At 36.4% G+C, this 26,751-nt stretch overlaps 1 protein-coding gene across 17 annotated transcripts in view; it reads left to right on the top strand.

The window, feature by feature from the left end:
* The window catches only part of CEP112 (centrosomal protein 112), a 462,579-nt gene that overhangs the window by 46,468 nt on the left and 389,360 nt on the right, over window positions 1-26,751 (top strand). For 14 of the 17 annotated variants that reach the window (XM_064270863.1, XM_064270864.1, XM_064270861.1 and 11 more), the window contains 2 exons: window positions 14,796-14,843; window positions 15,105-15,182. The exons of 2 other annotated variants lie outside the window; for them this stretch is intronic. In XM_064270863.1, coding sequence (XP_064126933.1) covers window positions 14,796-14,843; window positions 15,105-15,182 — 126 coding nt within the window. Of the gene's footprint in view, window positions 1-9,276; window positions 9,412-14,795; window positions 14,844-15,104; window positions 15,183-26,751 lie in introns of those variants that run through there. One more of the 17 variants, XM_064270872.1, reaches the window with a different exon arrangement.

Raw genomic sequence — 26,751 nt, 5'->3', positions numbered from 1 at the left:
TAAAATGTGTACTTTTCAACAAAAAATTTACAAGTTATGCAAGGGAAAGGAAAGCGTGACCCAAACATAGGAAAAAATAAGGCAACAGAAACTGCTTGTAAGAGGGCCCAGGTGTTGGATTTAATAGACAAAGATGGAAAGCAACCATTATAAATATATTTAAAGATCTAAGGAAACCATGCTTAAACAAGGAAACTATAATGATAAAAAAATAATGATATACATCATCAAATAGACAATACCAACAGAAGGATAGAAATTGTAGAACAAAAATGGAATAGAAATTCTGGAGTTAAAAAGTACAATTGCTGAAGTGAAAAATACATTAGAGAGACTCAATAATAGATTTTAATTGGCAGAAGAAAGAATCAGTGAACTTGAAGGTTGTGTAATACAGGTATTATACAATCTGAAGATCAGAGAGAAATAGGAATGAAGAAAATTGAAACTGCTTCAGGGAAATTTGGGATACCATTAAGCACACCAATATATGTATAATGAGAACAGAAGAAGAAGAGTAAAGGCAGGAGCAGAAAAAATATTCAAAGAAATAATGGCTAACAACTTCCAAATATGATTAAAAAAAAACTAATTGTATACATTCAAGAAGCTCAACAAACTTCAAGTTAAATTAAACACAAAGGGATCCACACCCAGACGCATTGTAGTAAAAATGCTGAAAGATAGAAGAAAATCTTAGAAATAGTAAGAGAGGAAATAAAAAAGGTCCAAAATCATTAAGCTGCCATCTAAAGAATCTAGTAAAATAGGTTAAATCTAGAGCAAGCAGAGGAAGGATATAATAAAGACAAGAACAAAAATCAATAAAATTGAAAACAGAAAAGCAATAGAGGAAATTAACGAAAGCAAATTCTGGATCTTTGAAATGATGACTGAAATTGATGTACTTCTGCCAGGTTGACTAAGAATAAAAGAGGGAGGACACATTTGCAAATATCGGGAATGAAATAGGGGATATCACTACAGACCCTACAGATGTTCAGAGTATACTAAGGGATTACTACAAACAACTTTATGGATTTAATTTGACAACTTAAGTGAAAGAGACAAATATCTTAAAAGGCAATATCAAAATAGATAACCTGAACAATCCTATATCTATTGAATTTGTAATTAAAAACCTTCCAACAAAGAAAATGCCAGGCCCAGGTGGTTTCATTGACAAATTCAATCAAACATTTAATTATTTAAGGAAAAAATAATACCAATTCTACAAATCTCTTCCAAAAGACAGAACACTTTTTTTATGACTCAGGTTTTACCTTGATATCAGAACCAGAGACTGGGGAGAATATTTGCAGATAACACCTGACAAAAGACTTTTTATCTAGTTTATAAAGAACTCAGTTAACTGAATAATAAGAAGTCAATCAAATAAAAAGATGGGCAAAAGATAACACAACGGAATAACATTACACATCTACTAAACCAACCCCACTGCTGTCGAGTCGATTCTGACTCATAGCGACCCTATAGGACAGAGTAGAACTGCCCCATAGAGTTTCCAAGGAGCGTTTGGTGGATTCAAATTGCCGACCTTTTGGTTAGCAGCCATAGCTATTACCCACTACACCACCAGGGTTTCCACACATCTATCAGAGTGGGTAAATCAAACAAAAAAATCTGACAATGACAAGTGCTGGTGAGAATGGGGAGCAACTGGAACTCTCACCGCTTGCTGGTTGGCATGCAAAATGGTGCAGCTATTTTGGAAAAGTTTGGCAATTTTTTAAAAAGTTAAACATGCATTTACCATATGACCTAGCAATCTCACTCCTAATATTTTACCCGAGTGAAATCAAAGCCAGTGTTCCTGCACACATCTGTATTTATAGCAGCGTTTTTCTTTTTTTTGGTAATTGCCCAGAACTGCAAACAGACCACATGTCCCTCAGCTGGAGAATGGAGAATTGTAGTACGTGTATACAATGGAATGCTTCTCAGCAACACAAAGGACTGAGCTATTGATTTATGCAACAAAATAGATGAATTTCAAATTAATTATGCTAAGCAAAAGAAGCGAGACTGAAAAAAAGAGTGTGCTGTTTGATTGCATTTAGATGATATTTTGGAAATGGTTAAACTCTAAGGATGGAGAACAGATTTGTAGTTTATAGGGGTTAAGGGTTGGGGTAGAATTTGATCAGAAGGGTGTAAATAGCATCAGATTTCTGTTTTTGTTTTAATTGAACTCTTTTCAATTTTGATTATATTTTGGTGGTTACACCACTCTGAATTTGTCAAAGCCTATAGAACTGTATACTAAAAAGAGTGAATTTTAATTTAAAAAATTAAAAATGGATATGGTATTCCCCATGAGGAGAGGGCCATGAGGCAATATGTTACTTAAACTTTTTTTTTTTTTTAACTTTTATTGAGCTTCAAGTGAACGTTTACAAATCAAGTCAGACTGTCACATATAAGTTTATATACACCTTACTCCGTACTCCCACTTGCTCTCCCCCTAATGAGTCAGCCCTTCCAGTCTCTCCTTTCGTGACAATTTTGCCAGCTTCCAACTCTCTCTATCCTCCCATCCCCCCTCCAGACAGGAGATGCCAACACAGTCTCAAGTGTCCACCTGATACAAATAGCTCACTCTTCATCAGCATCTCTCTCCTACCCACTGTCCAGTCCCTTCCATGTCTGATGAGTTGTCTTCGGGAATGGTTCCTTGTTACTTAAACTTATATTTATCATTTCGCTTATGGGGAAAAGGAAGATATCATTTTTCCTCCTGATTTGCAAGTATATTTTTCATTTATAACTGTAGGTTGAGTTAAATAGACACCGGAGCAACTAGCAGTTTGTTTCTGTATGTGGAATATTTCCTGTTCTCAATCATTATTCACCTTGACTTACCTTCTTGAAAGAGCTAAAAAAAAAAAAAATGCTTTGCAATGAGACAAATTGCTATGGTTAATATTTGTTTTTGAAATTATCGGATAGCATTTCTAAAAGTGAAAAAATATATATATATATTTTAGGGAAGAGAGACCAAGTAAAAGAATGGGATATGAATATATGTTCTTTTCACATAACCATGGGATTATTTATAACACTGATTTAATTAGAGCATAAATTCTCCATAAATGACTCCATTTTAATAAGCTAGAAATTAACATTCAAAGGGTAGTTGTCCCTCAAAGTTTTCACCTGAAAATTAAAAACAAAATACAGAAACACTCCATCTATGTAGCTGTGTCTTTGTATAAGAGGTAATTAAAACTGAGTGCAGGCTTATGGCAAGGAACTCGGGGGGCACAATGGTTAAGCGCTCTGCTGCTAACTGAAGGGTCAGCGGTTTGAACCCACTAGCTGCTCCGTGGGAGAAAGATGTGGCAGCCTGCTTCCATAAAGATCTACATCCTTGGAAACCCTTTGGGGTAGTTCTACTCTGTCCTACAGGGTTGCTGTGAGTCAGAATTGACTCAGTGGTAACAGGTTTGGTTTGGTTTTTGCAGGTTTATGGGAGGGGGAAAGTGAGAGTGATTGCTTAATCCATATAGAATCTGTTTTGGGTGATAAAAAAACTTTTGGAAATAGATGGTGATGGTTGCACAATGTTGTGAGTGTAATTAATGCCACTGAATTGCACACTTAAAAAAGGGTAAAATGGCCAAAAAAACTTAGCAACTCGAGTTGAAAAAACAAAACAGTGCAGACTGTAGAAAACAATAGTGGTGATGTGGCCAAAGCGAAACTGAGGAGAAACAGTAACAGAGCTTAATGAAATAAACAAAACCAAGCCAAAGCAAATAAAAAAGAAATAAAAGTATCCCCAAACCAGTAGAACTGATCAGTGAAACAAGCTAGATCTTTGCAAAGATTAATAAAAGGGACAACTGTTTGTTGCCTTCAGTGTGGTTTAGAAATGAGAGAGGGAAAACAAAAAACACCCATGTTAAGAGTTGACAAGAGACCGTCACAACAGATAAGGAGAATACCGTATTTGCTGGCAAATAAAATTAATTAATTGGTGTGTAAGGAACATTACAATTTTCAAGGAAATGTTGGTAACTTCATCTAGCTGGAGAAAGTACAGCCAGAATGCTTCTTAAAATCATCTTGCTTATTTCGTACACATCATCAGGAAAGACTAATTGCTAGAAAAGGGCATCATGCTTACTAAAGTACGTCAGTGAAAACAAGGGGAGCCCTCCATGAGATGGACTGACACAGTAGCTGCTACAGTCAACTGAAATGGAGCCACAGTTGTGAAGATGGTACGGGACCTGGTAATGCTTTGTTCTCTTATATGTCACATTGCCATGAGTCGGACCCAACTCAATGGCAATGAACAACTCTTCATCACTCACTATCACTGTTTTACTGCTGGATCAGATTGTTCTCGTGGTCCTGCTTTCCTTATAAGGAATGTGGGGAAGCCTGAGTCTCTTACTCACTATGACCTTTATGTTAAGGCCTGTTGAGAGCTGCTCTAATCAGTTGTGGGCAAGAGGCGGGGGCACCTCTCATGTGGCGTGGTAGATACATGAGTAAGTCCAGGTGAGATGAGCCTGCCTAGTAGAGCCCAGCTGAAGTTGTCAACCCACAGAATTGCGAGCCAAATAAAATGACTGTAGTTTTAAGCCATAAAATTTTGGGATGATTGGCTGTGCAGCCAGACCTGACTCATCAGTAGATACTCCAGTTTTCCAAAGCAGTTGTACTACTTAGGTCCTCACCAGCAGTGTATGCCCGTTCCCATTCCTCTACTTCCTGTCCAACGCTTGGTATTGTCAGTTGGTTTTTAAATTTTATTTTAAAAATTTATCTGTTCTTGACAGTGGACAGTGGCATTACAGTGGGCGGTTTTAATACGTATTTTTCTGATAACTAATAAGGTTAATAAGGGAGAACGCTTTTTCATATGTTTGTTATATGTTTCCTTCAGTCTCTGGTGTCTTTTGATGAATAACCGGAAAACCAAACCCGTTGCCATTAAGTAAATTCCGACTCAGCAACCCTATAGGACAGAGTAGAGCTGCCGCGAAGGGTTTCCAAAGAGAGGCTGGTAAATTCTAACTGCCGACCTCTTCCTTAGTTACTGGAATTCATAACCACTGCACCACCAGGGCTCCTTTTGATGAATTGACCCTTTAAATCTTAATGCATTTTACCCTTTTGGTTAGTGCTATTTGTGTCCTGTCTAAGAAGTCTTTGGCAACGTTAAGGTTCTGAACATGTTCTCCTATGTTTTCTTCTGGATGGTTTATTGTTTTACCCTTTCCATTTAGATCTAAAAACTGTCTGGAAGTGATTTTTATATATGTTGTGAGGTAGAAAATGAATATTTTTTGCTTCTTATATATACCCAGGTGGAGCCCTGGTGGTGCAGTGGCTAAGAACTCGTCTGCTAACCAAAAGGTCAGCAGTTTGAATCCACCAGCAGCTCCTTGAAAACACTATGGGGCAGTTCTACTCTGTCCTATAGGGTCGCTATGAGTCGATCGACTTGATGGTAACAGGGTAACGGGATATACTCTTGTGACTCTACCATTTATTGAAAAGACCATGCTTTTCCTGCTGTATTGCAGTGTCATAAGTCCCATAAATCAGGTGACAGTACATGTCTGTTTCCATTCTGTTTCTTTGGTTTATTTGCTTTTTTTGTGCCAGGAGACTATGTTTATATCTGTAGTTTATTTATGCTGATTAAGTGTTTATAGGAAGGTTGTGAGTACATGAGTGAACCTCCATTTGTAGTATTATTTCTGTTGAAGGACTTTTTCCAAGTTCCAAAATACTGATTTAAAAACATAATTTGGGGCATAATCAATTTAATATTGAAGATTGAATTTATTTTATGTTAGGGAGACAGATTTGGCAGTTCTGACTGATGCTGTGACTTAAAACGTTTTTTAGTTGGGTTGCTGGTAATATATTGCTTGCTAATGTCTTTTCCTCTAAGATGGCTGAAATATCAGATAAAAGGCCTTTTTATTTTGCCAGAAACAGTACTTCTCCAGTTGATCCACATTAACCTGTAAGGGGTATTTGCTTATGTTAGTTTTACCAAATCCTGAATAATATGAAAAAAGGAACCACAAAATCACAAAACCCTTAGCAACCAAACAAATAAACCTGCTAAAAAATGAAACAATATAATATCAAAACTTACTTTTATTAGAGCACATTTACGTATCCAAGTTAATGTCTAGTTTAAATTACTGTGTATTGTATTATTGTGATTCTGTTTGCTTCTTAGGCAAGAAATGTTCAGTTGTGTGATTTATTCATGCTATTGGAACTTAATCATTTTGGGCTTTGTTTTCATTATGATATTTTGTTAGATTTTCATGTCTCACATAAGTGCTTTATTATCTTCAAGTTTGGACAATCTTTATTGTGGTACTTTTTCTTGACGTATTATGAGAGAACAAGAAGTTTTCTGAAAGAGCGTGAGTCAAGTAAATGTTAGGACTGTTTACAGATTGCTTCAAGTCCATGCTACTTTGTGGATTACAAAGTGGGAACATTTAACTTCAAAGCACATCTGGCTGCTGTTACAAAATCAGAAAATAGATTGCTTATTTCCCCCAAACAGACTCCAGAGCCTGCTTTACTGTGAATAATTCCCGTTCCGTATTAAAAGTGGCTCTGAGAAAAGCTCAGTTTATTATAAATGAAACAGCAGATTTGTAGTTATTTACACTGTCCATTGCTGCTTTTAGAAATTAGAATAGACTTTTTTCTGTTTTTTTTTTTAGTCAACTTGAGAAAGATTTATGAAAATAGAATGAGTCGTTAACTTCTTTGATTAATGGCTTATAAAGATGAAGAATATGAAGTAGCAGTTATTTCTGTGTAGTTGAAATGCTACATTGTAATTAGCGAAACCAGTATTTTACACCCTCCTTATAAATGAAAAGCTGGGTAAAAATAAGTCACAGATAGTTTTCTTGGCTTTTGGGCTTAAAATTTAAGCTTAATTAGAGCTTGAGCATCTTTGAGAATTCCTGGTTTCCTCTTCCTTTATTTTTCCCCTTATATTTAATTCTGCTTCCTGAATTAAGAGTTTTATGTTTACAGATTTATGTGTATCTTAAAAGAACTTACTTTCTATGCTGTTTTTGTCTGTTCTAAAAATAGAGATTGATTACTTACTTTTCATATACGTACTTGCCAACAAAAATATTTGAGTGCACTTTGCTTCCTGCTAGACTACTTTTTAAAGAGCTGTGTATATATAACCCATTGCTATCGAGCCAGTGCTGACTCATAGTGACCCTATAGGACAGAGCAGAACTGACCCATAGGGTTTCCAAGGCTGTTATCTTTACAGAAGTAAACTGCCACATCTTTTCCTTTGGAAGAGGAACTGCTAACCTTTGGGTTGGCAGCCGAGTACTTTAACCACTGCGCCACCAGAGCTCCTTTGTGTATGTATTAAAAAACAAAATAAACCCGTTGCCATAGAGTCAATTCCAACTCGTAGCAACCCTGTAGGACAGAGTAGAGCTGCCCCATAGAGTTTCCAACGAGCACCTGGTGAATTGAAACTACTGGGCATTTGGTTAGTAGCCGTAGCTCTTAAGCTCTAGCTACCAGGGTTTCCTGTGTATAAACAAAAATGTATAGTGCTGTGTTAATTACTAAAGGAGCCTTGGTGGTGCAGTGGTTAAGCACTCAGCTGCTAACCCAGAGGCTGGCGGTTCGAATCCACCAGCCGCTCCACGGGGGAGAGATACAGCAGTCTGTTTTCATGAAGATTTAGCCTTGAAAACCCTATAGGGCAGTTCTACTGTCCTGTAGGCTCTATGAGTTGGAATCACCTCAACGGCAATGGGTTTTTATTTGCTAAAGAATGTCCCTCTTTCCGTGATACAATATTTGAGTGGATTTTATTATTATAGGTATTCAATAAATGCCTTCGAAAATAGATGTGCCCCTTTATACTCCCGCCAGCAGAGCTCCATGTCTTGACCATTTGCATTGTCAAATTTTTCATGTACGCTTATCTGTAAAATGTTATCACATTGTGGTATTTCTTCACCTTTTTTGTGTTTCTAAAGAGGTTGAGATGATTTTTCATACATTTATTAACCTTCATATTTCCTCATCAATTAAGTGTGCCTCATGTTTTTACCATTTTTCTCATGGGTTGTGGTTCATTTTCTCACTGAAAGGCCTTCTTTACACGTTTTTGAGACTATTCCTTTTTGTAGTCATCTCTTCCCAGCTTATAGCTTGTCTTTTCACTTTCTTTTTATCTTTTATTATAGAGAAGTTCTTAAAAGTAGTCAAATTTATTAATTACTTATACTTTTTTGTGTCTTGTTTAAGAAATCTCTAACCTTAGGCTATAAAGTCATTCTTCTGAATTGTCTTCTGAAAATTTTTGTAGTTCTGCTTTTAATTTTAAGTGTTTAATCCATTGAGAATTATTTATTTATTTATTTATATTGTGCTTTAAGTGAAAGTTTACAGTTCAAGTTAGTTTCTTATGCAAAAATTTATATACACATAGTTATGTGACCCTAGTTGCTCTCTCTGTAATGTGACAGCATACTCCTCGTTTCCACCCTGGATTTCCTGTGTCCATTCAACCAGCTCCTGTCCCTTTTTGCCTGTTCATCTCGCCTCTGGACAGGAGCTGACCATTTAGTCTCATGTATCTACTTGAACCAAGAAGCGTTCTCTTGATGAGTATCATTTTATGCCTTATAGTCCAGGGTAATCTGTCTGAAGAGTTGGCTTTGGGAATGGTTTCAGTTCTGGGCTCAAGGAGTGTGGGAATTTATTTTTATATGGTGTGAGGAAAGAGCTGATTTTATTGTTTTCCATTTATTGACCATACTCTCATTTTCTCACTAATTTGCAAAGCTCAATCGTTCGTGAACCAGTCTCCCACTTATAATTGAATTTCTTTCTGATAGTTTTTGTCAGTTCCATTGGTTTATTTGTCTTCATTACTACAGTTCTATTATGTCTTTGTAAGTTACCCTTGATTTTTTTTCTTCACACATTTTGACTATTCCTGCCCCTTTATTTATGCACATTTAGAATGACTTAAAAAATGCCCCAAAAATCTTGTTGGAATTTTGAGTTGGATTACAGTTAGTCACTAGATCAGGTTAAGGAGAATTGACATTTATATATACAATATCGAGACTGTCTAAAAAGATGGTTTTACTCTCTACTTCAATTTTTAACATCTTTCAATAAAGTTTAACTCTTTTCTCCGTAGAAGTCTTACACATCTTTAATGTACTTGGCTATTAACCAAAATGTTGGTCGTTCAGGTCCACCCAGAGGTACCTCAGAAGAAAGACCTGGCAGTCTATTTCTGGAAATCAGCCACTGAAAACCTGTGGAGCATAGTTCTATTTTGACATACGTGGGTCACCATGAGTTGGAATTGACTTGATGGCAATTGGATTTTTGGTATCTTAAATTTATTTTTAGGAATTGTACATTTTATAATTATAAATGATGTCCTTGTAAAATCTCTTTTTCTTTGTAGATGATTTTTGCATATGTACAGGAATGTAGTTGACTTTTGTATATTGATTTGGTATCTGCAACTTTGCCATACTCTTACTAGTTTTATTAGTTATTTAGTTGTGATTTATTTTTACAGTTCTGTGTAGCCATAAACTCTCATCCGCAAATAGTGCAGTGTGGTTTTTTTTTTTTTTGCTTTCTAATCTTTGTATCTATCCCTTCCTCATCTCCTTTTTTTTTTTTTCTTCATCTTATTGTACTGTTTAGGATTCCAGTACAGTGTTGACTAGGAGTGTGTTTGAGGTGGGAATTTGAGCTAATATTAAAGGGAATGCTTTCAGTCTTTTGGAATAAGAATGCTTTTTTTTTTCCTTACAGATATCGTTTATCAAGTTAAGTATGCTTCTGTTCCTCTTTTTTTTAAATGTATGTAGGTATTAAATCATCAATGGTTGTGGAATTCATACCTTTTTTTATCTCTCGAGAGGATCATAATATAAAAAAATAGTTCTCCTTTAATCTGGTAATATTTTAAACCCCACAATGCAGTATTTTAATTTTATTATATATTGTTTCTAGTTTGCTTTGATCACTCATTTATTTATTACAGATATTTAAAGTATAAGAAAAAAGTCCTTTTGTATTTACCCACCTGTTTACCCTTTGTGGTGTTATTTATTCCTTTGTATAGAGATTCCATCTAGTTTAATTTTCTTTTGTCTAAAGGACTTTCTTTAACATTTTTATATGGTGTAGGTCTGCTGGTGATGAATCTTTCCACTTTTTGTATATCTGAAAAAGTTTTTATTCCTCCCAACACTTGTTTTTTTTTTTGACTGGGTATAGAGTACTTTAATGATATCCCATTCTCTTCTAGTTTGGATTGTTGGTAACAAGAAGCTTGTTATCACTTGCACAATATAATTGAAGAGTGTAATCAATGTCACTGACTTGTACATGTTGAAATTGTTGCGTTGGTGTATGTTTTCCTGTGTATTATTTTCAACAGCAACAAAATAAAATATATTGTTAAAAAAAAAAAAAGAAACCTGCTGTCATTCTTACTTTGTTCCTCAGTATGTAATATACCTTTTTTCTCTGCTTTTAATGTTTTCACTTTATCACCGGCTTTAAGCACTATTTAAGTAATGTTTCCTGTTGTAACTGTCCTTATTTTTTTTGGCATATGGAGTTTTTTGACCTCTTTAATCTGTAGGTTTGTAGATTTCATCAATTTGGAAAAAAATTTGAAATATTTTTGCCCCCTTTCCGTTCTTTGGGGGCACCAGTTACATAAAAATTGTCTCACAGACTTGTGTTCATTTTTTAAAATTTCATTTTCTGTCAGGGCTTCGAACCAATTCAAAACGGTTCAGTCATGGCCATCATAAACAAGGGTGGTATACATGTTGCATAGCAACCAAATATGTATCCCATTGGATTTTGACTTGGGTAGGAAACAAACAGAGGTGCTCCGCTCGAAGATGGCAGCCCACCGCGCCACTCTGAATGTGTGTCGCTCTCTACGGTTCTGCCAGTAATCCAGTCTCTTGCGTCAGGCTCCGGAAACATTCACAGCGATGCAGTCGGCTGCCATCTTTGAACGAAGCACCACTGTTTGTTTCCTACTCGTGTCAAAATCTGACAGACAGCAAATCTGGTTGCTATGCAATGCTGTGCTGCTCTCGTTTACCATGGCTATGACTGAACCATTTCTAACCAGTTCAAAGCCCTATTTTCTATGTTTTCTTTTGGATAGTTTCTGTTCTATATTGTTATGTCTTCAAATTCACTCATCTTCTGAAATGTCAAACCTGTTGATCTCTTCTAGTGTATGTTTCATCTCAGATATTTATTTTTATTTCTGAAAGTTTGATTTTTTTTTTGTATCTTCCGTATCTTTACATCCCAGCCTTTACCTTCTTGATCATATGGAATGCAGTCAGAATAACTGACTAGCCTTATCTACTAATTGTGTCATTCCTGGATCTATGTCTATTGATATTTTTTCTTCACTTTGGAGAAAATATGTTTCAGCACTGTTTTTTATTTCTTGGAATCATAGTAATTTTTTTTTTTAAGTTGAATCTCAGTGTGGATTTACTTTGTTGGATGTTAGATATTTTTGTATTCTTTTAAATATTCTGAGGTTTGTTCTGAGATGGAGTTAGGATACTTGGGAACAGTTTGATCTTTTTGAGACTTGTTTTAAAACTTTGTCTTGGGTGAGCAGACCAACCTTTAGTGTAGTGCTGATATTGCTCTAAGGGAAGTGGTGGTTTAGCGGTGGAATTCTTGCCTTCCATGCACGAAATCTGGGTTTGATTCCCAGCTAGTGCGAATTAGCATAGCCACCACCATCTTGTCAGTGGAGGTTGTGTGTTGCTATGATGCTGAACAAGTTTCAGTGGAGCTTCCAGCTTTAGACAGACTAGGAAGAAAGGCCTGACAATCTACTTCCAAAAATCAGCCAGTGAAAACCCTGTGATCCTATCCTGTTGTGCTTGGGGTTGCCATGAGTTGGGAGTGACTCCACAACAGCTAACAACACCAATTTTGCTGCACTACTGAGGAAGTTCTTGATTCAATGACCTGTGAACTACAATGTTTTTCTACTTTGGTTGGTGGGACTATTCCCTCCCCTGTACAAATTCTAAGGTATGTCTCACACGTTTTTACTTTATTTATTTTTTATGGGTGTTCTTAATTTATTTTGGGTAGTTTTTTTTTTTTTTTTTAATACCTGTGGTGAACACCATCAGACTTGATGGGAACCCCCTGTTAGACCTGTAGAGCACATATCAGCAAAATTTTCTGTAAAGAACCAGATATTAAATATTTGAAAATAACATTGTCACAACTACTCAACTCTGATGTTGTTGTGTGAAGACAGTCATAGACAATACATAAATGAACCAGTGTGGTTGTATTCCAATAAAATTTTATTTACAGAAACAGTCAGTGGGCTCATTTGGCCCAGCAGTCTCAATGCTATTCTTTCCTGTCTTTACAGCTCTCATTTTCTAGTACTCTTTCCTGTGAATTCTAGTGCCTTTGGCTTTTTCAAATTCTAAACTTCGTCTTCTCAAATCGAGGAGACTTTCATCTTTATTGGTTCCCCCTCCCTGCAGTGTGGCCTCAAAACTCTCTTTAGTTACAGAGCTGGTCAGTCATTGGTCTCACCTTATTTGATTAATTTTTCAAATCAGTGTCTTGGGCTGCCTGTTTTCTAGTATTTAAAATCAGTCTGTGTGTTTTAGGCAGTAACATAAGTTTGGTTCTTCTTTGGTAGCAAAGTCCTCACTTTCAGTCATGAAAGATATTTTAGCTGGATGTAAAATTTTCAGTTGGTCATTTTCTTTTTTCTTTCCATACTTCTAAGATATTATTCCTTTGTCCTGTACCATGTATTGTTTCTCCTGGGGAGTCTATAGTTGTTCTTATTAATGTTACCTGTATGTAGTGTGTCTTTTTCTCTGGTTGCTTTTAAAATTCTTTTTTTGTCTTTCATACAGTTTCCCTTTCTTCAAAGTTAACGTTATTTTAAAGTCCCCCCACCCCCAGAATATATTAAAGCTATACAGTAATTGCAAACTTCCATTTAACTAGGCTAACGAGTGGTATTTGGTTTCAGACAAGTAAAACATATGACAGTTGTCTACTTGGATATGTTAAAACATTTTTTTCCAATTTTTATTATCAAGATATTTACATAGAAAAATATTTCCATGATAACTTTTGTACCCACCACCTTTTAAATTTTGTGATTTTACTCTATGTGAATCATTGAAAGAAAGTTAAAGATGTGATAATACTTAATCAGGAAAGATTTTACCTCCATCATTGGTTGAAATTTCTTTGATTATCTTTTAACTAAGTGAAAATGTACATCCTCTAGTAGATTTCACAGGATGGGCCTTGTAATCCAATATTTTCTGAGTTCTTGCATGTTTGAAATGGTGTTTACGGCCTTCATTTTTGAAGGAAATCTACATTGGACAGAAAATACTTTGGTTCATATTTGCTGTCCCTGAGCTTACTAAGTATATTGTTCTACTGCTGTCTTACTCTGCATGTTGTACATTACAGTCAAGATTTATGATATTTACCTGATATTGTGGAAACCCTGGTGGTGTAGTGGTTAAGTGCTACGGCTGTGAACCAAAGGGTCAGCAGTTCAGATCTGCCAGGTGTTCCTTGGAAACTCTATGGGACAGTTCTACTCTGTCCTGTAGGGTTGCTATGAGTCGGAATCTACTCAACGGCACTGGGTACTGGTACCTGATGTTGTTTTCTTTTTTCATTTGTAAATGTCTTTTTCTTTTTTGCCTCATAGTCTAGAGGTTTTAAAAAATGATCCTCAAAATACTGAGCATGTTTAAGAGTGATAGTTCTGGGTCAGTTTTCTAAGGTAAACAGTAGGAAATACCAATATAATGATTCCGATCTTTTATTTAAAAAAATTTTTCTTTAATAATTTTAGAATAGCCAATTATATTTAACTTTTTCTTCAGGGAATCCAGTTATACATTTATTGGATTCTCATTGCCTGTTTTCTTTCTTTTTTTAATCAATTTCTGGTCCCTTTTAAATATCTGTTTTTATTTCAGTTTTATTTTCTTGATTCTGTTTCAGTTTCAGTTTTCTGTGTCTCCTACTGTCACTTCAGTTTTATCATAGTCTCCTTTGGACAACTCTTACTTTGGTTTTCATTTCTCCAGTGGTTTTTGCCTTATTCTTTCTTCATTTCTTTTCCTGAATTTGATCGGCTCCTGTTTAGCATCTTTCTCTTTTTGACTTTATTCTGATTTGTTGTATTCTACATACCTGAAGCTATTTTAAAATTATATGCATGTTGTTATTTATACTATTTACTGTTATGGAAGTATGTTTAAGGTTTCATCCACCAAATATGCCTAGGAGTGTAGTGATTAAATTGAGACTTGAACATGAATAGGAGCATGCTTATAGAGATTAGAGGCAGTAATGGACAAAATAGTGCATAGAGGTATGAGAAAACCTATAGTGTTCTGATAATACAAGTCATTCAGGATTCTGGGAGAGTAAAATATGAGGCAAGGAATAACGAAGGATGAAGGTGAACAGTTAGTGATAGGATCACGAAGGTACATTTATACAAAGGAGTTTGAATTTTATACTTTGTCATGGAGCCACTAAAAAATTATATGTAATACCTATCTGAAAACCCACAAACATTAAGACATATAGAATATTTTTTCCTGTAACAGGTTAATTTTATATTTTATCAAATAATAACTTAAACTTCCAAATTAATAAAACCTATTTTCTTTCAAAATTTTCAGATAGAAAATCCTCGGTATCTGAGACAGAGGCCTGTCCCAGTTTCTCTGGTAGGTGAGAATTACATTGGACTTTTTCTAGGGACAGGTATTTTTTAAATAAAGTAACCTTTAACTCTTTACATAAAATAATGTAGGCTCACATTATGAAGCATAATAGCCTTATTAATCCCAGCTTCATAGAAGTGAATGAATCACTTTTTCTCCAGTGTTGTTAGTTTGGCATGGACTTTACACATTTTGAAACTTACTTTTTGGCTGAGGATAAACCAGATGTGTAAAAGTATTAAATAATTCTTATTTATTCAACAGATGACTCCCAAATTCAGCCTAAGAAAATCCAGCAGTTTTCACGATGATCATTTACTCTCTCGAATGCATGAGAAAGAGGTAGGATTGAGATATTTCTGTTGTATTTAACTGTTAACACAGTTGTGAAATTTTTGTATACTGTGAGTTTTCAGGTCCTAGGTAAAATAATAATGTAAGGTAGGCAGGGTTTGTCTTTCTATTTTCTAATGCCTGACTTCCATCTTGTATGTCCCAAGTCCGTTCTCTCGAGACAGGGGTGTCCTGAGAGGCTGTCTCCTGAAGGTTAATTCCTGATATCAGAAGCTAAGGGAAATGGCAGTTTTTAAGAGACAGTATATTTGACCTCATTGAATGCTTACATTTGTCCTTTTTCTCCACTAATTTTAATGTATCTTTTTAGTTTCACTGGTCTTACTCTTTAAACCGATCTGCTAAATAAAGCTATGCTATAGCTGATAAATGACATAATCAACTACCCTTCTTTGGTCATTTTAAAGTACAGTTATTGAAGAGGTAGTATTGTTTATTGGTTAAGGGCGTAGGCTGTGGGGCCAGGAATGAAAAACTAAACTAAACCCATTGCTGATGAGTTGATTCCGACTCATAGCAACCCTACCGGACAGAGTAGAACTGCCTCACAGGGTTTCCAAGGCTGTAATCTTTATGGAAGCTGACTGCTACATCTGTCTTCCATGGAGTGACTGGTGGGCTGGAACCACCAACCTTTTGGTTGACAGCTGGGCCCTTAACCACTTGCCACCAGGGCTCCTTGGAGTCAGGAATACGAGAGTTTAAATCCAGATTCTTTTACTTATTAGCTGTGTGAAAACCGTCACATACTTAACCTCTCTGAGTCTCAGTTACCCCATGTAAGTTGAAGGATACCTGCTTTGCAGGATTGTTTCAAGGATTTTGTAGTTTGTAAGTATAAAAAAAAAAAAAACTTTTTTTTTTTAAGTAGTCCTGGTGACATAGTGGTTAAGCATTCAGCTGCTAACCAAAAGGTTGGCAGTTTGAATCTACCAGCCGTCCCTTGGAAACCCTTCGAAACAGTTCTACCCTGTTCTGTAGGGTCCCTATGAGTCAGAATCGACTCAACGGCAGCGGGTTTGGTTTTGGTACAGGATAAAAAAAAGAAAATTTTTTTTTTTTTTGGTAAGCAACTATAAAGAAGTCCTAGTGGTGCAGTGGTTAAGTGCTCAGCTGCTAACCAAAAGGTTGGCAGTTCAGACTCACCAGCTACTCTAAACCCGCCTTGGAAACTCTGTGGGGAAGTTCTGCTGTGTCCTAGAGGGTCGCTATGAGTTGGCATCGACTCAACAGCAATGGTTTTTTTTTTTTTGGAAGTAGCTATATACTTGATGTATCATAGTTGTTAAACAAATGTTAATTTTCTTTTTTTTTTTAATTGTTCTGGTAAATTTAAAAATCATTATTATTATTTGCATTTTTGCTTATGACCCCAGTGAAACACGTTGCTCATTTGTGTGGTGTGATGGAAAACTATTAGATTAGAAATCTGGAAAAAATGTGTTCTTAACCTTACTCTTTACTGTTCTTACTATTTAAATTGATCTGCTAAATTAAGATATGCTGTAGCTGATAAATGACATAATCAACTGCCCTCCTTTGGCCATTTTATAGTAGAATTATTAGAGGTAGTATTGTTTAGTGGTTAAAAGCATAGACTGTGGAGTCAGAAATAAAAAACTAAACCAAACTCGTTGCCAACGAGTTGATTCTGACTCATAGCAACACTGTAGGGCAGAGTAGAACTAAATACAGCTTTAGTATTCTCTAGTCATATGACCCCAAGAAGTCAAGATTATTGGCTTAGTATTTGTTTAATGAGGAGATAACTTTTGATCTTACAGGATTGTCACCAAAATCGAATGAGAATAATAAATATTTATGTAACTTGCAAATTGTAATGTACAATTTAGATGTATAAATATGTAAAATGTTATTAATTGGCTTAGATTATTGTTTTTAATAAATTTATTTAAATAACTCATTCATTTTAACTTCAAAATTTCTGAAGTTCAATTTCAAGTTGGTCCCTTTTAACAGCATACTTTTCTTACCACCTTCTTTATGAAATGTCACAAAAGACATTGACTTTGTTGTTGATGCTGTTGATAATGGAGGAGGAAGGGCTATTTTTTCTTTTAAATTTCAGTCTGGTAGAATTATTGCAGCTGATCTCAGTGTTAGTCCATCTGTCATTTAATAGCTCCAACTTAAGGCACATAGTTTTCTTTCTTAGTGTATACCTGGTATTTAAAAAACTGTTGAAATAAACAAAAATGGCATTTAAAAAGCCTGTTTTGAGTGCTCGTTTTACTTTTTTTTTATGTTGTCATTGTTCTAAAAAGTCATTCCCAGTCATTTTTCCTTTTAATTTATTTTGTGCTAATTCTTACTCTTGAAGCCACTTTCCAAAGAATAATTAAAAGGATTAAAATAAAAATGTTGACTTTTGAAAATTTTCTTTTGTCTTTCATGGAATAAGATTTCTACTCTTTATAATGACAGCTTGGGCCAGGAGTAAATATTCCAGTGTTCTCCACATATGTGTTGAAAGAAAAAGTATTTAAAGCTATTGTGTATTGCATCTGAGATTCATTTTTAAATGTATGTGACTGTCTTTTTTCCACACCCTTAGGGTTTGTGTGTGTGTATGTGTGTGTGTGTGTGCGCATATTTTAAATGAATGCATCTATTTGTGGCATCATTGAGAAGGTTGTATGTGAACATCAACTTATTGCATGTCTTAAAATATACCCAGGGAACATTTTGGGAAAAACAACCCTTTCTGCAATTACATAATTGTTTCTGAAACTTTTTTTTCTGATAAAATGTTTGATCATATTCTTTTCTTCATCATAAAATATTTCAGGGTGTGTGTTGAGTTGCATCAATGTGAGAACTATCTTACTGCCTTCCTTCTTTTAAACTAGCATTTCTGATTAAATGATAAAATAATGTATGTGATTTTTAATTGAAAAAATTTGGAAAAAATACACGTGTAAAGAAGGAAATAAAATCACCTATAAAAATAACATGCAGAAATAAAACTCTGATGAAATAGTTGTGTAGTCTTTCAGTCTTTTCCCTTTCCAGCATATAAACATGTATTTTTCCTTAGAAAATTGCGATGACATTGTATATATTGCTTTGCATATGTTAAGTATTTTTCGTGCTACTAAATATTGTTCCTATAAGCATCTATTTTTAATGTCTGTATCTGATTTCAAATTATGGAAGCATCCCTGTTTATTTAACTGATCCTGACTGTTGTATATTGAGATTGTTTCCATTTTTCATTAATGTAAATAATTTGGGGGTGGGTATTCTTGTATATGTAATATGCATCTCCAAATATTTGTTTGGGGTAAAAAATTATGTCTTTTTTTTTTTTCCTTGAATTTTTTTTTTTATTAACTTTTATTGAGCTTCAAGTGAACGTTTACAAATCAAGTCAGTCTGTCACATACAAGTTTATATACATCTTACTCCTTACTCCCACTTGCTCTCCCCCTAATGAGTCAGCCCTTCCAGTCTCTCCTTTCGTGACAATTTTGCCAGCTTCCAACTCTCTCTATCCTCCCATCCCCCCTCCAGACAGGAGATGCCAACACAGTCTCAAGTGTCCACCTGATATAATTAGCTCACTCTTCTTCAGCATCTCTCTCCTACCCACTGTCCAGTCCCTTTCATGTCTGATGAGTTGTCTTTGGGAATGGTTCCTGTCCTGTGCCAACAGAAGGTTTGGGGACCATGACCGCCGGGATTCCTCTAGTCACGGTCAGACCATTAAGTATGGTCTTTTTATGAGAATTTGGGGTCTGCATCCCACTGCTCTCCTGCTCCCTCAGGGGTTCTCTGTTGTGCTCCCTGTCAGGGCAGTCATCGATTGTGGCCGGGCACCAACTAGTTCTTCTGGTCTCAGGATAATGTAGGTCTCTGGTTCATGTGGCCCTTTCTGTCTCTTGGGCACTTAGTTGTCCTGTGACCTTGGTGTTCTTCATTCTCCTTTGCTCCAGGTGGGTTGAGACCAATTGATGCATCTTAGATGGCCGCTTGTTAGCATTTAAGACCCCAGACGCCACATTGCAAAGTGGGATGCAGAATGTTTTCATAATAGAATTATTTTGCCAATTGACTTAGAAGTCCCCTTAGAGCATGGTTCCCAAACCCCCGCCCTTGCTCCGCTGACCTTTGAAGCATTCATTTTATCCCGGAAACTTCTTTGCTTTTGGTCCAGTCCAGCTGAGCTGACCTTCCATGTATTGAGTGTTGTCCTTCCCTTCACCTAAAGCATTTCTTATCTACTAATTAACCAGTAAAAAACCCTCTCCCTCCCTCCCTCCCTCCCTCCCCCCCCCGTAACCACAAAAGTATGTGTTCTTCTCAGTTTATACTATTTCTCAAGATGTTATAATAGTGGTCTTATACAATATTTGTCCTTTTGCCTCTGACTGATTTCGTTCAGCATAATGCCTTCCAGGTTCCTCCATGTTATGAAATGTTTCAGAGATTCGTCACTGTTCTTTATCAATGCGTAGTATTCCATTGTGTGAATACACCACAATTTATTTACCCATTCATCCGTTGATGGACACCTTGGTTGCTTCTAGCTTTTTGCTATTGTAAACAGTGCTGCAGTAAACATGGGTGTGCATATATGTTTGTGTGAAGGCTCTTGTTTCTCTAGGGTATATTCCGAGGAGTAGGATTTCTGGGTTGTATGGTACTTCTATTTCTAACTGCATAAGATAACGCCAGATAGATTTCCAAAGTGCTTGTACCATTTTACATTCCCACCAGCAGTGTATAAGAGTTCCAATCTCTCCGCAGCCTCTCCAACATTTATTATTTTGTGTTTTTTGGATTAATGCCAGCCTTGTTGGAGTGAGATGGAATCTCATCGTAGTTTTAATTTGCATTTCTCTAATGGCTAATGATCGAGAGCATTTTCTCATGTGTCTGTTAGCTGCCTGAATATCTTCTTTAGTGAAATGTGTGTTCATTTCCTTTGCCCACTTCTTGATTGGGTTGTTTGTCTTTTTGTGGTTGAGTTTTGACAGAACCATGTAGATTTTAGAGATCAGGCGCTGGTCGGAGATGTCATAGCTGAAAATTCTTTCCCAATCTGTAGGTGGTCTTTTTACTCTTTTGGTGAAGTCTTTAGATGAGCATAGGTGTTTGATTTTTAGGAGCTCCCAGTTATCTGGTTTCTCTTCGTCATTTTTGGTAATGTTTTGTATTCTGTTTATGCCTTGTATTAGGGCTCCTAATACAAAAATAGGGTTGTCCCTATTTTTCCTTCCATGATCTTTATCGTTTTAGTCTTTATGTTTAGGTCTTTGATCCACTTGGAGTTAGTTTTTGTGCATGGTGTGAGGTATGGGTCCTGTTTCATTTTTTTGCAAATGAATATCCAGTTATGCCAGCACCATTTGTTAAAAAGACTATCTTTTCCCCAATTAACTGACACTGGGCCTTTGTCAAATATCAGCTGCTCATATGTGGATGGATCTATATCTGGGTTCTCAATTCTGTTCCACTGGTCTATGTGTCTGTTGTTGTACCAATACCAGGCTGTTTTGACTACTGTGGCTGTATAATAGGTTCTGAAATCAGGTAGAGTGAGCCCTCCCACTTTCTTCTTCTTTTTCAGTAATGCTTTGCTTATCCGAGGCTTCTTTCCCTTCCGTATGAAGTTGGTGATTTGTTTCTCTATCACATTAAAAAATGACATTGGAATTTGGATCGGAAGTGCATTGTATTTATAGATGGCTTTTGGTAGAATAGACATTTTTACTATGTTAAGTCTTCCTATCCATGAGCAAGGTATGTTTTTCCACTTAAGTATGTCCTTTTGAATTTCTTATAGTAGAGCTTTGTAGTTTTCTTTGTATAGGTCTTTTACAACCTTGGTAAGATTTATTCCTAAGTATTTTATCTTCTTGGGGGCTACTGTGAATGGTATTGATTTGGTTATTTCCTCTTCGATGTTCTTTTTGTTGATGTAGAGGAATCCAAGTGATTTTTGTATGTTTATCTTATAACCTGAGACTCTGCCAAACTCTTCTATTAGTTTCAGTAGTTTTCTGGAGGATTCCTTAGGGTTTTCTGTGTATAAGACCATGTCATCTGCAAATAGAGATAATTTTACTTCCTCTTTGCCAATCTGGATGCCCTTTATTTCTTTGTCTAGCCTAATTGCTCTGGCTAGGACTTCTAGCACAATGTTGAATAAGAGCGGTGATAAAGGGCATCCTTGTCTGGTTCCCGTTCTCAAGGGAAATGCTTTCAGGCTCTCTCCATTTAGAGTGTTGTTTGTTGGCTGTTGGCTTTGCATAGATGCCCTTTATTATGTTGAGGAATTTTCCTTCAATTCCAATTTTGGTGAGAGTTTTTATCATAAATGGGTGTTGGACTTTGTCAAATGCCTTTTCTGCATCAATTGATAAGATCATGTGGTTTTTGTCTTTTGTTTTATTTATGTGGTGGATTACATTAATGGTTTATCTAATATTAAACCAGCCTTGCATACCTGGTATAAATCCCACTTGGTCATGGTGAATTATTTTTTTGATGTGTTGTTGGATTCTATTGGCTAGAATTTTGTTGAGGATTTTTGCATCTATGTTCATGAGGGATATAGGTCTGTAATTTTCTTTTTTTGTGATGTCTTTACCTGGTTTTGGTATCAGGGAGATGGTGGCTTCATAGAATGAGTTAGGTAGTATTCCGTCATTTTCTATGCTTTGAAATACCTTTAGTAGTAGTGGTGTTAACTCTTCTCTGAAAGTTTGGTAGAACTCTGCAGTATAGCCATCAGGCCAGGGCTCTTTTTTTGGGGCGGGGAGTTTTTTGATTACCGTTTCAATCTCTTTTTTCGTTATGGGTCTATTTAGTTGTTCTACTTCTGATTGTGTTAGTTTAGTTTTTCCAGGAGTTCATCCATTTCTTCTAGGTTTGCAAATTTGTTACAGTATATTTTTTCGTAATAATCTGATATGATTCTTTTAATTTCAGTTGGATCTGTTGTGATGTGGCCCTTCTCGTTTCTTATTCGGGTTATTTGTTTCCTTTCCTGTATTTCTTTAGTCAGTCTAGCCAATGGTTTATCAATTTTGTTAATTTTTTCGAAGAACCAGCTTTTGGCTTTGTTAATTCTTTCAATTGTTTTTCTGTTCTCTAATTCATTTAGTTCAGCTCTAATTTTTATTATTTGTTTTCTTCTGGTGCCTGATGGATTCTTTTGTTGCTCACTTTCTATTTGTTCAAGTTGTAGGGACAGTTCTCTGATTTGGGCTCTTCTTTTTGTATGTGTGCATTTATCGATATAAATTGGCCTCTGAGCACTGCTTTTGCTGTGTTCCAGAGGTTTTGATAGGAAGTATTTTCATTCTCGTTGCATTCTATGAATTTCCTTATTCCCTCCTTCATGTCTTCTATAACCCAGTCTTTTTTCAGGAGGGTATTGTTCAGTTTCCAAGTATTTGATTTCTTTTCCCGAATTTTTCTGTTATTGATTTCCACTTTTATGGCCTTGTGGTCTGAGAAGATGCTTTGTAATATTTCGATGTTTTGGATTCTGCAAAGGTTTGTTTTATGACCTAATATGTGGTCTATTCTAGAGAATGTTCCATGTGCGCTAGAAAAAAAAGTATACTTTGCAGCAGTTGGGTGGAGAGTTCTGTATAAGTCAATGAGGTCAAGTTGGTTGATTGTTGTAATTAGATCTTCCGTGTCTCTATTGAGCTTCTTACTGGATGTCCTGTCCTTCTCCGAAAGTGGTGTGTTGAAGTCTGCTACTATAATTGTGGAGGTGTCTATCTCACTTTTCAGTTCTGTTAAAATTTGATTTATGTATCTTGCAGCCCTGTCATTGGGTGCATAAATATTTAATATGGTTATGTCTTCCTGGTCAATTGTCCCTTTTATCATTATGTAGTGTCCTTCTTTATCCTTTGTGGTGGATTTAAGTCTAAAGTCTATTTTGTCAGAAATTAATATTGCTACTCCTCTTCTGTTTTGCTTATTGTTTGCTTGATATATTTTTTTCCATCCTTTGAGTTTTAGTTTGTTTGTGTCTCTAAGTCTAAGGTGTGTCTCTTGTAGGCAGCATATAGACAGATTGTGTTTCTTTATCCAGTCCGAGACTCTCTGTCTCTTTGTTGGTGCATTTAGTCCATTTACATTTAGCGTAATTATAGATAAATAAGTGTTTAGTGTTGTCATTGTGATGCCTTTTTATGTGTGTTGTTGACAATTTCATTTTTCCACATACTTTTTTGTGCTGAGACGTTTTTCTTAGTAAATTGTGAGATCCTCATTTTCATAGTGTTTGACTTTATGTTAGTTGAGTCGTTACGTTTTTCTTGGCTTTTATCTTGAGTTATGGAGTTGTTATACCTCTTTGTGGTTACCTTAATATTTACCCCTATTTTTCTAAGTAAAAACCTAACTGGTAATGTTCTATATCGCCTTGTATCACTCTCCATATGGCAGTTCTATGCCACCTATATTTAGTCCCTCTTTTTGATTATTGTGATCTTGTATATTTTGACTTCAGTGATTCCCTGTTATGAGAATTTTTGTTTTTTTAATTAATCTCAATTTGTTTGTTTTTGTGATTTCCCTATTTGAGTTGATATCAGGATGTTCTGTTCTGTGACCTCGTATTGTGCTGGTATCTGATATTCTTGGTTTTCTGACCAAACAATATCCTTTAGTATTTCTTGTATCTTTGGTTTGGTTTTTGCAAATTCTCTAAACTTGTGTTTATCTGTAAGTATCTTAATTTCGCCTTCATATTTGAGAGAGAGTTTTGCTGGATATATGATCCTTGGCTGGCAGTTTTTCTCCTTCAGCGCTCTGTATATGTCATCCCATTCCCTTCTTGCCTGCATGGTTTCTGCTGAGTAGTCTGAACTTATTCTTATTGATTCTCCCTTGAAGGAGACCTTTCTTTTCTCCCTGGCTGCTTTTAAAATTTTCTCTTTATGTTTGGTTTTGGCACGTTTGATGATAATATGTCTTCGTGTTTTTCTTTTTGGATCAATCTTAAATGGGGTTCGATGAGCATCTTGGATAGATATCCTTTCATCTTTCATGATGTCAGGGAAGTTTTCTGTCAGGAGATCTTCAACTATTTTCTCTGTGTTTTCTGTCCCCCCTCCCTGTTCTGGGCCTCCAATCACATGGAAGTTATCCTTCTTGATAGAGTCCCACATGATCCTTAGGGTTTCTTCATTTTTTAAAATTCTTTTATCTGTTTTTTTTTCAGCTATGTTGGTGTTAATTCACTGGTCCTCCAGATTTCCCAGTCTGCATTCTATTTACTCGAGTCTGCTCCTCTGACTTCCTATTGCATTGTCTAATTCTGTAATTTTATTGTTAATCCTTTGGATTTCTACATGCTGTCTGTCTGTGGATTCTTGCAACTTATTAATTTTTCCACTATGTTCTTGAATAATCTTTTTGAGTTCTTCAACTGTTTTATCAGTGTGTTCCTTGGCTTTTTCTGCAGTTTGCCTTATTTTGTTTCTGATGTCTTGAAGCATTCTGTAAATTAGTTTTTTATATTCTGTATCTGATAATTCCAGGATTGTATCTTCATTTGGGAAAGATTTTGATTCTTTGTTTGGGGGGTTGTAGAAGCTATCATGGTCTGCTTCTTTATGTGGTTTGATATGGACTGCTGTCTCCAAGCCAGCACTGGGAAACTTGTTTTTCCAGAAATTCCGCTAAAAAAAAATGCAGTCAGATCCCTATCAGAACTGTCTTTGGATTATAACCACCACCTTGTTCCCTGTAAGGATGAAAGTCCGAGATTTGAATCATATATGCTTGGCTGTAGCTGGTTCTGTGTTTTTAGTCCAATTAGGGATGGATTTTTGGTCCCTGGATTTTTTGTGGTTCCTTCTCTCAGGCCGGAAGAGTGGGTTAGGAAAAGACCAAAAGAAATAAAAAAGGGGTGGGGGAAGCAAAGCCGCCACGGAGCCGGAGCTGTTCTCCCTCTGGCTCAGGAAATTCCAATGGTAATGAAGCCTACTGGGGAGGGTAGGGGAGGGATCAGAGAGGTAGGAGAGTAGTACCTCGGAGTATAGCCAGAGTTGCTTGTCTTGCTTGGAATGACTATTATATCTGAGATTCCCGAGGGGCGTTTCTCCTATGTGTGTTGGCTGTGTGGAGATTGCCCCCGGGGGTCTGGCCCGCTGAAGCCGCAGTCAGATCCTCCGGTGCCAGTCCAAAGCTTAGCGTCAAGTCTCCCCTGCTGGGACGGTGTACTCCTGGCTCCAAAATCAGTCGCTGCCTCCCGGGGATTTCTCCTCCCGCCAGCTGCATCACCCTGCCGCCCCCGCGGACTGGCTGGGCCCCCTCCCGTGGTTAGTTCAGGGGAATAGGGCTGCGCCCCGTGCTTGTGCCGTGACAGCTCCCAGTCAAATGGCCGGCGCCAGGGTTCCCCGGCTGGGACGCAGCACTCCCGGCTCCAAAACCAGTTACTGCCTCCCGGGGAGTTCTCCCAGCATCCGCGTCGCCACACCGCCTGTGCGGACTGGCTGGGCCCCCTCCCAGGTTCAGTTCCGGGGGTAGGGCTGCGCCCCTTGTTTGCGCCCTCACAAGATTTATGAGTTCAGCTCCCCTGGGCCCAGATGCCTGGTGCCAAGGTTACCTGACTGGGACCCTGGCTCCAGGCTCCAAAAACAGTTGCTGCTTCCCCGTATTTGTTTGTTTTCCGTCTCTGAATCTGTGTTTGTTGTTCAGGGTTCGTAGATTGTTATGTATGTGATCGATTCACTTGTGTTTCCGAGTCTTTGTTGCAAGAGGGATCCGGGGTAGCGTCTACCTAGTCCGCCATCTTGGCCCCCTTCGAATTATGTCTTTTTAATGATAAATTGAAATGATGGCTTTTTATAAGCTTAGTATCATAAATATTTTAACTTTTTTTGAAATGGAAATTAGTACTTGGAAGCCTATTGAATATTGTTTGTTATTATAAGGTACAAGTAAATTATTACATGCAAAAATGAGAATGAAAATAAAAAAAGGTCAAAGGTAATCAGGAGTCATTTGAAGCGAGCAAAAGTTAGCAGTTTTGATTGCCTTTGCAAATACAAACATACTAATTCTATTATTAAGGCAGAGCAAATATGTTTCTTTTAAAATGTATCAGTCCCAGGACAATTAAAAAAAGAATTTCATTGTTGAAACAGAAAGTAGGTATCATATTGCTTTATTATTTTTCTCTGTTTTCCACAGATATTTTTCTAAGTTGGATATTTCCCTAAAATTAAATGCATAGTTATGTTATAAAATGGCATAGTTATCCTTTAGAAAGGTAATTTTCTGTCTATTTGATTAAGTCACTTTTATTAGACATTTAATGGTGGGCATGAGGATAAAGGCTTTCTTTAAAAGTTCAGTAGATCCTGGCACATCCACGTAAAAGACTCTGACGTGTCTTGTGCTGGTCTCATCTAAATTTCTTCTAAAATGTGCTTTTGTTGTTGCTGGGTGGTGTTTTTTAAAACAATAAATAGGATTTCTTCAAGTGAGTCACCACTCTTTTTAAATGAAATAACGAAATTAAATATTTAATAGTTTTTCTCCTAACCCTTTATCTTCA

Source organism: Loxodonta africana, chromosome 18 (genome assembly GCF_030014295.1).
Source record: "Loxodonta africana isolate mLoxAfr1 chromosome 18, mLoxAfr1.hap2, whole genome shotgun sequence".
In the NCBI taxonomy this organism is placed as follows: domain Eukaryota; kingdom Metazoa; phylum Chordata; class Mammalia; order Proboscidea; family Elephantidae; genus Loxodonta; species Loxodonta africana.
The sequence above is the reverse complement of the archived record's forward strand: the minus strand, read 5'-3'. Positions and strand labels throughout refer to the sequence as shown.